Below are 12,076 nucleotides of genomic sequence, written 5' to 3'. Positions count from 1 at the left end.
AAATCAACCATGCCTAGAATATATTTATGCAGCACATCGTTTTGCATTTCATCTGGAAAGTTCATCAGAAGAGGTACTGCAGCAAGCTCTTCTTGTGTATATAGCAATTTATCATTACTATTTTAAGTAATAATTGATAAAATTATAAAAATAATTTTTTATCTGATGAAAATTCACAAATCTTGAAAAAAATTTTTTCTTTCAAAGGAAGACTTGCAGGAATTTTTATTTCATTAAATTTGCTTAATTTCCCCAGTGCATTGACCACAGCAAGCAAAACCAGGCACTGAACACATTTCAGGATTGTTACACGCATTTGAAAACTTACGACTGCCAACTGCAGTTGCTGCACCCATTACTGCACTACATGCTACATCTTGATAACAAGACATGAGCAAGGCAGGAGTTTGCAATAGCTGTTCTGCCTTTTTTTCACTTATTGTTTTAGTTTCTAGTCCATCTGTATTTACTTCTTTTTTAAGAATAATATTTTCCATACCACTTAATAATTGAGTTTTCAGTGATTCTGATAATTGTTGACACTTGTTTGTTAAATCCATAACATTTGTACTTGAAAGTTCCGGACCTCTAGCAGCTCCAATCGGATCAAAATTTTCTCTTAAAATACTCAAATTTCTGAGAAATGGTGAAAAAATAAAAGCCTTTGTTAAAGAACTATATATTTAAATAGAAAATATTGGATGTTTACCTAAAAGTTTTCAGACTAGTGTCTCTAACAGAGCTATGTTCTTCAAGTAATTTTCCAATTATTCCATTCAATTCAGACGTTCTTTGATGCAATGCTGCTTTCCACTTAGCAAGTTCTTCTACCATTAAACTATGAAATATTTTTATTTTATAAGAAAAGTTATTATTTCATTAAATAATTTTGAAACATGACTGATTTAAATACATTTACCTGCTAGCTAAAAATTTACTTCTCCATACCTCACATTGGCCTGCCAACCATTCTGTTTGTTCCTGATGAGTGCTTAAGTGTTTTGCAGAATTCAAAAGAGCTTGTGCTAACTGCAATTTATCTTCTGTGAGTAAGTTTACTCTAGTCTGTAAATCTTCACCAACTGCAGCTACAAGTAAATTTTTTAGTTCGCCATTCACCTGAAATATTTGTTTGTGATACAACATTGATGTTTGAAAATAATCAACTAAGCAAAATATCAATCATGGAATTTGTCACTACCATTTAATCATTCAAATTATTTGATTAAATATCAAGATTTGTCAAAATTTGCATCTTGAAATAGAGCAAACTTGATCTTAATTCATCAACAGGATAATCATAATTTTAACTTTACCTGAGCCTGAAATTTTAGTTGATTTTCTAATTGAGTATTTTCTTCTTTTAATCTTTGCACTTCATCTTCAAGTTGTTTATTGAATTCATTACTCTCAGTATCAATAGATGCATTTGCTTTTAAATCAATACTATTTTTTTTAATTTCTTCAGTCTTTAATTGAGCTAACTGTGATACCATGACATTTATATCTAAATTATTTTTTTTCGATTTTACTTTCTTAGTCATTTTTTTAATTGGTACAATAGGATTTACAGCAGCTTTATAAGGCTCATATGGTACAAATTTGGGTTCTTTGATTTTAAGAGGATGTAAAATTTGTTTATCTCTTCTTATGTGATTTTTAGGCACTAAATTGACAATTTGACCAGTTGGTGTTACCGGTGGCGTGGAAACCTGTTGCTTTAAATTTGTTGGATGATAAATGAGAGCTTCACCGAGTCTTATTTTAATGGATTTATCTATGGAATCAGTGAATTTATCTGGATTTACGAATTCCATTCCATCGCCTTCTGTTCTTTTGGGACACGTCAGCGTGCGTATATTATCTTAAAAAAGTCAAGTTAAAAAACAATATTATTGTCGGTCGGTAATCCTCGGTGCATATTTTTTTTATTGAAAAAAGTATTTGTATAAACGTGTACCTTGACTGACATTAGATGACGTGCTGCGGTTCGAGTTTTTTCGTGAAATTGAAAAGGTATTTACTATTTCTTCTGTCATTGCACTTGAAATTCATTAAAAATTAACGTCGAAGAACAAATGGGATAGATCACAATTTTAATACCATCTACTTTTGACAACTGACACATGCAACCAATCCTAATTTTGATGCTACTGATATGATACTGTGTGTTGTGTAGCAAGCATGTGTCGATGTTGGTATAAAACTTTTACAGTATGCGGGTTCTCTTCTCACTTCTGGTTCACATGAGTGGAGAGACTGCTCACTGCACAGCTGCCTGCACAGCATAATATACAGAAGCGAAGTTAGCCGAGAATCGCATGTAGTGCATATCGAATTAGTTTTGACGTACTATACAGAGAGCTGCAGATTATGAATTGCGAACATTTTAGGATATTCATGCAGCTTTGTGCGACTATCTTCAGCCCACCGCTTATGGCAGGGCTTCAAAGTGTCTTTAAAAAATAGGCGCGAAAAATAACTCAAAGCACAATGTTGCCAATTTGCTTCAAATTCTTACGTAACGCGTATAGAGCAGGACTATTTAGCATCCGTTCAAGAGGATGATAAATAATCGAAAGCACAAACGCGCGATAAAAAGTTTACCTTGTGACGCGTGCTTAGACTCACACATACGTAATTACCATGATCAATTTCATCATTCTGACAAATTTTTGTTTCGTAAATCGATCCATTGGTTCTTTTCATAGATTAGACGAGGAATTGTACTAAGAGTAAGAGTTACGTTAAGCCATTTGATCGAAGCCCTCGGGCCTCGGCCCATGAGAGCACAAAAAATTAATCAAAACTCATGAGAAAAATTGTCACCCCCTCTTTCGATAATCTTCTAACGGGCACTCACGGGCGCTAAGCAGTTTAGCACACTCGGCAACTGGCGACGAGTCGTTTCTGCCTACTCTTTCTCTCTCCCTCTGTATTTTGTGGCTCTAGTTTCATTTCAGCCGCACAGTGAACCCACACGCTTGAATCGCGCCACCTCATCCACGTCGTTCGTTTCTCGGCGGCTGGTTGGCTAGTTTTAGAAATTTGAGCCTTCTACGATATACGTCACACAACTTATCTCTTTATTCTATTTTTCGAAAATAAGAGAAACCACGATTCGGGCGGTGTGTATTTACCTTTGTGTAACGCTCGACGTTTTGCTGTGAAGTCGTGCCATACACTCTACTCGTGTTGATCAAGACTCACGAGTTCAGGTTTTATTCCGAAATTTTTGCCCAGGTAAGTAAGTTAATCAACTATTATAATGACATACGTATAAATGAAGGTATAATTGATCAAGTAAGCAGTGCTTTTTCTACGTAATGGCGCAAAGTATCACGTGCGTGAATTCGTCTTAAAAAATTTATTTTTCGTGACAACGCTTAAATCACATTTAAATACGAGTGAATTACACTCGCTGATAATAAAGCTGGCAGTAGGATTAATTTTTATGCATGAATTGTCTCCAACTGCTTACAAATACCAAGAAGAACGCTCTTACATGAATACTTGCGCTCGAATCTTAATACTGTGTTTCATGAACAATCTAGTGTAGCATTTATTTGATTGGAACAAATGGTTCTAAAGTTATGCACACCGATCTATATAATTTTGTCTGATAAACAAGATATTATTTTCTGCCATAGGCACTTTAAATCTATTGTCAGACCTCTTTCAAGAGTCATATCTATTTATTTTCTGTTATAATTTGTGATATTACATAAATTTTTTTCCACAGCGCCAGCTGCAAGTGCAATAAAAATGTTCCAAATCAGAAGTTTAACACGCAATACCAAAAGTGCAGCACAAGCAGCAGCATTACTCAAGCAAACTCAAGAAGTGGCACATGCTGCAGCCCTTGTTCACTTACAAAATGTACGTGGATATGCTGACCACCAAATCCCGGACAGGCTTAAGGATATACCTACTGCAGCCAATCCAAAATTCTTTGACATGGTGGAATATTTCTTCCATCGTGCTTGTCAAATAGTAGAAGACAAGCTGGTAGAAGATGTTGGTAAAAGAAGCAGAATGAGTATTGAAGAGCGTAGAAAGAAAGTAAAGGGTATTCTTATGCTGATGGAGCCTTGTGATCACATCTTGGAGACAACATTCCCACTTAGACGTGATTCGGGTGATTATGAAATGATCACTGGTTACAGGGCTCAACATTCCACTCACAGAACACCTTGCAAAGGAGGTGAGTTTTTTTGAATAAAAATATATTGATCTAATTAATAAGGTTGCAGATAATCTTATTTTTAGCTATGAATATTTATTATACACTTATAATACCCAACAAAGCAAACAAGCTACAATACATAAAAACTATGTATTATTATATATACATCCGTCAAATGATCAAATATAGCTAGACAAAGAAATAATAAATTGTGATAATTTCAGTTAGTTATTTTTATTCAAAGCTGTAAAGTTGTGCAAAATCATTAAAAAATGCTAGAAAAAATGAGTTCCACGCGATGAAATAAAAACGTTTATTTTTATATAAATTGGTGCGTGCAATGCATTCATTTAAACCGGCAAAATTCTGCGTACGATATCAATAGCGGAGGTCTTTCATTAACCTCGTGTATTTTATGTACTTTATCGTCGGCGCGTTACACATACGTGCATGCATGTACGAAAGTGATTAATTTTTGTATGGTCTCACTTTTCATGTCCTGAATGCATTTATGCGAAATATTTCCCTCTGCATAGATCACATTGTTGTTGATCAATTGTATTTTTTTCATTTATTCGCCCAAACTTGAACTTCGATTAAGTTTTCAATTATATTGGACGTCAATCAACGTCATTGATAGAGGCTCATGTCACTATTTACATAATTGAAGTCGTTTTATTAAGTAATCGCATACGTTGAAAAACTCAAAAACTTGTCAGCGCCCAGAGCAGAGTATTACAGATTAACGACTACCCGTGGTTTTAATTATATTGAATAGTTCCACTCGAGCGATAAGGATATTTTTTTTCGTTCGCTCTCGCCTTGCGATAAACTCGCTGGCACTGTTTGCAAAGTTACAACGAAAGTATCTGCTTCCTTTCTCTGCTTAATGCTCAATTTAACGCGATTATATGTGCTGTCACTGTCGAGGCTCAATTTATTCATTGTTACATGCATGACCGTAAATGCATCCTATTATCATATTTTCCAATTGGTTGAGCCAAAGACCATCGATTTTCAATCTTAGTTACGAAAAAAATAATGATAATAATGTCGGTCACACTAACATCACATCAAGATTCGGGATGTGTGGCACGTTGTTTTTAAAAATAAATAGAAAGGATTATTTATATGAGACGAAGTGTTATTTGATCGTGACGAGCCTCCGCGAGTCTATTTATAAAAACTTCTCATGTTTTGACGAATTATCATTTATACTTGGATGAACATAAGTTGTGCCACGTCGTGTTTGTAGACTATGTGTGTGGAAAATAGTAGTCTGATCGGAAGCATACATGCTGATTATTATAGATAATTTAACATTCTTACATTGTAATTAAATTGTGCTTGTAAGAGATTAGATAAAATCGATTTTTTTCTATCAAATATAGATTTCTGAGTATAATCTTGAATCTTTTATTGAAAAGGAAAAAAAGGGAGACCGAAGCTTTAACAAACTTTCGTTGTGCCAAACTTTCGAAAAATGTCAATAGAATCGTAAGTCGCTCGAGGTATGCACAATTAATTTGGCGACGACTGTAAATGTCAAGCGTGGAAGGATGGCTATGCAGTAAAGGTGCATGTAAGCTGTCAGACAGCTTGGCTGCGCATTGTATATTCGCTGACCGTTCATTGAATGTTTTTTGCATGCGCGCGGCAGCTTAAACTCTCTCACATTAGTGAAACGCAAATGAATAGTAAATGTGAGACAAAAAAATTTTTTTTTCTTTGAGACTGGAGGACGCAAAAAGACGAGCATGTGTTTTTCCAATCTAATACACATGTCGGATTTTAAGAGTATGACCTCACCAACGGCCGAGGCAGAATGAGAGAGAGAGAGAGAGAGAGAGAGAGAGAGAGAGAGAGAGAGAGACGACCTATATTTTGTAAATGACTAAAAATGTTTTCCGCGAGAATCATGCGATATGTGCTCTGCATTTAAATCTGTATTAATACATACGCGACAAACTCGATAACATACTCGAGAAATACTCGAGAAATTGAATCACTTGATGAACAAATTATGTACTCGATAAAAATTAAAACGGTTGTGATTAACCGTCAGGGAGAAAACGCGAGACGCGTACCGAACAACATCGTAGACGAAAACTTGGAAATTCTATTCATAGGCTTGCTTCGAGAAAATGTTTTTGGCTGACATTCACGCAAAAAGCTTTTCCACTCTCTCGATATTATTTTAAGACCCGAACTTCTAATCTGATTGTATTAGTACGTTTACGCGCGTTACGCAATTTTGCCCCCTATATAATACGGAAAAAAACTCGAAAATGCGTTTTATATGCGTTTGTTTTGCAGGTATTCGATTCTCAATGGATGTGTGCCGCGATGAGGTCAAAGCACTGTCGGCTCTCATGACGTTCAAATGTGCCTGCGTTGACGTACCATTTGGCGGGGCTAAGGCTGGCATCAAAATCAATCCTAAGGAGTACTCGGACAACGAACTCGAAAAGATCACCCGTAGATTTACACTGGAGCTCGCGAAAAAGGGCTTCATCGGTTGGTCTCTTCACTAAAATTCATATACATGTAGTTGTATTACTAACGCCAAATGTGTTGTTTTAACACGCATGAATGTAGGGCCTGGCGTGGATGTGCCAGCCCCGGATATGGGCACTGGTGAGCGTGAGATGTCCTGGATCGCCGATACATATGCCAAGACCATTGGCCATCTCGACATCAATGCCCACGCCTGTGTCACGGGTAAACCCATCAACCAAGGTGGTATCCACGGACGTATCTCCGCCACGGGTCGGGGTGTATTTCACGGTTTAGAAAACTTCGTCAACGAAGCCAATTACATGAGCATGATTGGTTAGTTTTCACTATGATTATTCAAATCGCTACTTTATACTATGTCCTTTTCGTGAAAGGCAAACATAAAGCTCATTGAGCAAATACTTTTACATAACATCATCAGAGTCGTTTAAGTAAACGAGCTTACGAAATGATTTTCATGATTATGTATACAGGTACAACGCCCGGTTGGGGTGGCAAAACCTTCATCGTGCAGGGCTTCGGCAACGTAGGTCTGCACACAATGCGCTATCTTCATCGGGCTGGTGCCACGTGCATTGGTGTCATCGAACATGACGGTTCGATCATTAATCCTGATGGCATTGATCCTAAGGTATTAAAAAATTTCATTCACGTCGCGATTTGAAATCAATTTTTTTTAACGAAAATGCTTTCATGTAGGCTTTGGAAGAGTACCGCTTGGATAATGGTAGCATCGTTGGTTTTCCCCACGCCAAACCATACGAAGGTGAAAATCTCATGTACGAGCCTTGCGACATATTCATTCCCGCAGCCGTTGAAAAAGTAATTACCAAGGATAACGCCGGAAGGATTCAGGCCAAAATCATTGCCGAGGCTGCTAATGGACCAACAACGCCCGCAGCCGACAAAATTCTCATTGAGAGAAATATCCTTGTTATTCCTGATTTGTACATCAATGCCGGTGGTGTGACCGTTTCATTCTTCGAATGGCTCAAAGATCTTAATCATGTATCTTATGGACGTTTGACTTTCAAATACGAACGGGAATCCAACTACCATTTACTCGGTAGCCTATTGATTAAATTTGACACTTTCTTCTTACAGTTAGGAAAATCATAACTTTTTTTTTATTTATAGAATCCGTTCAAGAATCACTTGAGCGTAGATTTGGACGCGTCGGTGGCCGAATTCCAGTAACGCCTTCGGAATCTTTCCAAAAACGCATTTCTGGTGCTTCTGAAAAAGATATTGTTCACTCTGGATTAGACTATACCATGGAACGATCAGCTAGAGTAAGTTTCATCTACAATATTATCATAAATTATATAATCATAGCTATTATAACACTTACTAAATGCCACTTTTGATTATCAATAGGCAATTATGAAGACTGCGATGAAATTCAACCTGGGTCTTGATCTGAGGACAGCAGCTTATGTCAATTCAATAGAAAAGATTTTTACAACTTATTCCGAGGCGGGTCTTGCTCTATAAGTCCGTTAAACTAGTCATAAGTGGTTCACGCTCACCTTATGCAGCTTTTAACAAAATTACAAATGGTACACATTCACACATACACATACACTCACTGAAATTTACAATTCGCGTTACCAGCGAATTTTCGAATGGAACTCCATAATTAAAGCTAGATTAAAAAATAGTGAACATGCGAAGCAGCCATTCGAGTTTAACAGACCAGTATTTATGAAGAAGATTAAGCAATTTTAATTGAATCACTGTGAAATTTGTATATTAATTCTACAATGTTTATTGTTATTTATGATAGTTTGATTTTTATCTGTAATAAGATGTCAGTGACGATCTTTTAAGATTAATTCATGGATTTCACATTAGGATTTTTGTTGTAAACATACATATCCTACTCGCATTTAAATAAAATTTAATATACATTAATTTCAGAGTTCAGAAATTTTTATACCCATTATTTTCTGTCTTAAGTTATTGTTATAAATAGTAACGTCCATATTTTCATATAGCATTTTCTTTACATTCTTTGATTCAATGTTAGTGTTAAAATTGAAATATTGAAAATTAATATTCATTGAAAAGCTCTAGGATACTCAAGTTTCCTTAATGATTGAAATCACGGGTTTTCAGTTTGTTTAATTACACGACAAAATTTCCCATCGAAATTCATGTCAATGCTTATAAACTATTTTGAAGGTTTCCATGATATTCCGTTTTTTTTCCCAACAGTTCCTTCAAAATGCAATTCCCTAGCTAGTAAAAAGCTCAGAAAAATCACAACGATTTTGACCAATTCCAAATTTTAAACGATTCGAAAATAAACTCGCACCACGACAACTTATGTATAGTGTAAGTTTTGAAGTATTTAGTGCAAATAAACGATAAAAATAATTTTTTTAACAAAGTACTGTTGTATTTGAATTGCCAGTTGAAAATTTTAATTGGCTTTTTATTGCCATAATGGAATTGTCCACAAAGTAAGAGACAGTTATTCAAGAAAATATCAAGGTTGACAAGAAAATTTATAGTTGAGTTTAGTTTTGCATTAATATTAATGATTAAGGTAGGGTTTAGAACTTTAAAAGATGAATAATTTGTGCTTTTTTTAAATAATTTTTATTTTCATTAAAAAAAAATTAAGCAACAAGTGCACTAGCAGTAGAGCTCTCGTACTTCCAGTTTGGAGGAAGAGATCCTTTTGTCTTATAATAACGGGCCAATCTGTGAATTCTAGATTCTACCAAAATTAATCTGAACTTGGAATCCTTATCCTTGCGATTCCGTTCCAGATGTTTCCGTATTGCTACAGCTTTTTTGATCAAATAGTACAGATCTTCGGGTAGATCTGGAGCTAGACCCATACTTTTCACGATTCTTAAAATCTTGTTTCCAGTGCGGAAACGTACTTGAGCGACTCCATGAGAATCACGCAAAATAACACCTGTAAACAAAGAAATTCATGTAAACAACGTTATTTTTAGTCCTCAGTTTTTACTTGGTAATAGGTCATGCAAGTTTTTTCATTACTTGTTATCTATATTTATAAGAATGTTTATTGAATACCTATGATGATTGCAAAGGGACAGCTTTGTAATCACCTCAAACATCAATAATTTACTCTTGCAAACATTTAGGAAGAACATCAGACATAATAAATCTGATTTCAGCTGGATGTTGCATAAATGAATAAATAAAATTTTAAAAAATAACTCACCGATTTGTGATGGGGTATGACCTTTCTTGGCTAATTTATAAATCAGCTCTTTTGTGTCTTCAGAAGTGAGCTTCAACCAATTTGGAACAGATCTGCGGTAAGGCAGAGCTGACTGGGATATACCCTTACTGTAAAAAAAATAATGATTATGACAACAACCATTGAATACCTGACTAGAATACATTAACATTCAAGTATCGCATCTTAGTAAATTTGATTAAATAAATATAACATTTAAAGAATTTCGTGTGCAAAACTAACCTCCAAAAAGGAAAAATAATTTAATTTAAGTAATCACATAGTTAATGTATATTTGGTCGACTCTAATAATTCCAAAACACCGAAAAATTAATATGACTTTGGAAATTGTAACTTTTCATGTTTTTTCATTAAAAATATCTCTGATCATTGAGACCATGTGAAGGAAACTATTCCACATAGGGCAATTTGATTGTTAAGCAAAAGTCTTATAATTCTATAATGAAGATTAAGATAAAAAAAAGTAGCGATGGGAACTATCGCGATATTTGAATACAAAAATTATTTATACAAAATAATTTAACTAACCCAGGCGCGTGCATACGACCCATGATCGTCGTAAAAGGAGAGCCTCAGAGAAAGATTTCGCGGAGGCACGTTCTTCTTCTTCTTCTTTTGCTTAGCCTTGTGGACGCTATGTGGCGCCACCGGACTGCTAATAGGACGCCGGCTCGTACATACACTAAGTCAACTAAGTGAGTGGTAATTCTGTCCGATGAAACGCCGGATTTTCCTATGCTTATACACGTTCCACCACTCTCTTGGACCGGACAGAATTATCGCTCACTTATAAAGTGTATAAAACACTGACGGTCACAAATCGACCAGCTGATTTTCCTGGCGGCAAAACAATCCGTCCGCTCGTATATACTTCACGGGTCAAATATGATTGTTAAATGTACTTGTAATTAGTTTAATTAAAAGGAAAAAAATGAAAATATCTACATAAAGCGTAAATGCTCGTATTTCGAAATATCAAAACGGTTGTAAGATAAAAACTTTGGTTTTTAAATGAAAAAATAATTTTGAAAGTTCGGCTTTTTTGTGCATAATGCTGCCAATAAACTCTAATAAAATGGTTTTTAAAAGTACTTTTTCTGCATTATTTATAATTCGGGAAATATGCAATAATAATTTTATGATGAATTAAAAGTAGTTTTGAAAATTATAAAAATGGAATAAATTTGATTAACATTGACGGAAAAGAGTCGCATATTGGCCACTTTTCCCGTACTGTACTGTTCGATGCTTATTGGACTTCGTAAGCGTAAAAAAATCAAATTGATCGATTTTAGAATCAAAAGATCATCCTGATAATTGATGTAATCGCTGTAAGTGATCTCACGAGATATGTCGACACAAGTTGACGTGATGAATTCTCCGAGAGAACATATTAAGAGCAAGAGTGTCGTGAGAACCATGACCATTTAGGAGTAAACAAGCATGAAAAATGCTCGTTTACTACTAAAAATATTGAGTACCCGCAAGTTTTGATCTGAATAAAAATGCAACTATACACTTCAAACAAAAATGTCTATGATATAATTTTGCATTATTCGTATAAATTTATCGTGGGCAAAGACCCAACGAGGTCGTTAGTAACTTATAATATACAAAAGTATAATATTTTAAAAAAGTTTAAAATTGTTATAAGAAAAATTTCATGAAATATATAATGAAATAATGAATTTCGTATGTTTTGTCATAATTATATAAGTAAAATTCATTTCTTAAAACCTTCCAGTGCAGTTAAGAAAAATAAAACTGTGTTATAGAAAATTTAATATGTTGACTTCATCATTTGAAATGTATAAATACGGTCTACTCCAGTCATTGATTTAATACACAGAACATTTTCATTGTGGTCGCGAAGAACAAAGTATATAGAGTCAAATGTTTGGAGTGTTGTAAATTATACTTTGCATAGTCTGTACGCTACTCGTATTCTTTCAATTAATCGATCGTCATGATACTAGTTCTTCAAAGTTATGTATAATAATAAATTATTAATTAAAGCTGGGAAGCCGTTTCATGGCCAATTTGACTAATTTTGATGTGTTCGCAGTCATACGATAACTTGAAACCTTTTTACCCCATTGCTTTGAAATTTTATGGGTATATTCTTAGGGACT

The 12,076-nt window shown here is 34.8% G+C and overlaps 3 protein-coding genes across 3 annotated transcripts; 1 reads left to right on the top strand and 2 right to left on the bottom strand.

The window, feature by feature from the left end:
- Position 1: 1 nt before the first annotated feature.
- On the bottom strand, positions 2–2,797 carry LOC106657962 (golgin-45). Its single transcript, XM_014379691.2, has 6 exons — positions 2,354–2,797; positions 1,961–2,278; positions 1,317–1,864; positions 920–1,119; positions 710–838; positions 2–636 (listed from the first exon to the last, which is right to left on the bottom strand). The coding sequence occupies exons 2-6, from the start codon at positions 2,037–2,039 to the stop codon at positions 234–236; spliced, it is 1,359 nt and encodes a 452-aa protein (XP_014235177.1). The 5' UTR covers positions 2,040–2,278; positions 2,354–2,797; the 3' UTR covers positions 2–233.
- Positions 2,798–2,934: 137 nt separating this feature from the next.
- On the top strand, positions 2,935–8,617 carry LOC106657961 (glutamate dehydrogenase, mitochondrial). Its single transcript, XM_014379690.2, has 8 exons — positions 2,935–3,243; positions 3,743–4,204; positions 6,503–6,703; positions 6,785–7,018; positions 7,177–7,334; positions 7,403–7,769; positions 7,841–7,995; positions 8,081–8,617. Exons 2-8 carry the CDS (start codon positions 3,766–3,768, stop codon positions 8,195–8,197), a joined length of 1,671 nt encoding a protein of 556 aa, XP_014235176.1. The 5' UTR covers positions 2,935–3,243; positions 3,743–3,765; the 3' UTR covers positions 8,198–8,617.
- A 667-nt stretch (positions 8,618–9,284) lies between these two features.
- Positions 9,285–10,629, bottom strand: LOC106657838 (40S ribosomal protein S13). Its single transcript, XM_014379519.2, has 3 exons — positions 10,473–10,629; positions 9,906–10,033; positions 9,285–9,632 (listed from the first exon to the last, which is right to left on the bottom strand). Exons 1-3 carry the CDS (start codon positions 10,493–10,495, stop codon positions 9,328–9,330), a joined length of 456 nt encoding a protein of 151 aa, XP_014235005.1. The 5' UTR covers positions 10,496–10,629; the 3' UTR covers positions 9,285–9,327.
- Between the last annotated feature and the right edge of the window lie 1,447 nt (positions 10,630–12,076).

This window comes from Trichogramma pretiosum, unplaced genomic scaffold, assembly GCF_000599845.2.
Source record: "Trichogramma pretiosum strain Unisexual culture from Peru unplaced genomic scaffold, Tpre_2.0 scaffold6, whole genome shotgun sequence".
Lineage (NCBI taxonomy): Eukaryota > Metazoa > Arthropoda > Insecta > Hymenoptera > Trichogrammatidae > Trichogramma > Trichogramma pretiosum.
The sequence above is the reverse complement of the archived record's forward strand: the minus strand, read 5'-3'. Positions and strand labels throughout refer to the sequence as shown.

Bases quoted from the DNA above. Each gene is read 5' to 3' on its own strand.
- LOC106657962 (XM_014379691.2), bottom strand. From the start codon at position 2,039: ATGACAGAAGAAATAGTAAATACCTTTTCAATTTCACGAAAAAACTCG. The intron at 1,120-1,316 runs GTAAAGTTAAAA...CAAATATTTCAG, and splicing joins AACTAAAATTTCAGGCTCAG to GTGAATGGCGAACTAAAAAA. The intron at 839-919 runs GTAAATGTATTT...AATATTTCATAG, and splicing joins AGTAAATTTTTAGCTAGCAG to TTTAATGGTAGAAGAACTTG.
- LOC106657961 (XM_014379690.2), top strand. From the start codon at position 3,766: ATGTTCCAAATCAGAAGTTTAACACGCAATACCAAAAGTGCAGCACAA. The intron at 7,770-7,840 runs GTAGCCTATTGA...TTTTATTTATAG, and splicing joins ATCCAACTACCATTTACTCG to AATCCGTTCAAGAATCACTT. The intron at 7,996-8,080 runs GTAAGTTTCATC...GATTATCAATAG, and splicing joins CCATGGAACGATCAGCTAGA to GCAATTATGAAGACTGCGAT.
- LOC106657838 (XM_014379519.2), bottom strand. From the start codon at position 10,495: ATGGGTCGTATGCACGCGCCTGG. The intron at 10,034-10,472 runs GTTAGTTAAATT...TTTTTTTTACAG, and splicing joins GGTCGTATGCACGCGCCTGG to TAAGGGTATATCCCAGTCAG. The intron at 9,633-9,905 runs GTGAGTTATTTT...CTTTGTTTACAG, and splicing joins TCATACCCCATCACAAATCG to GTGTTATTTTGCGTGATTCT.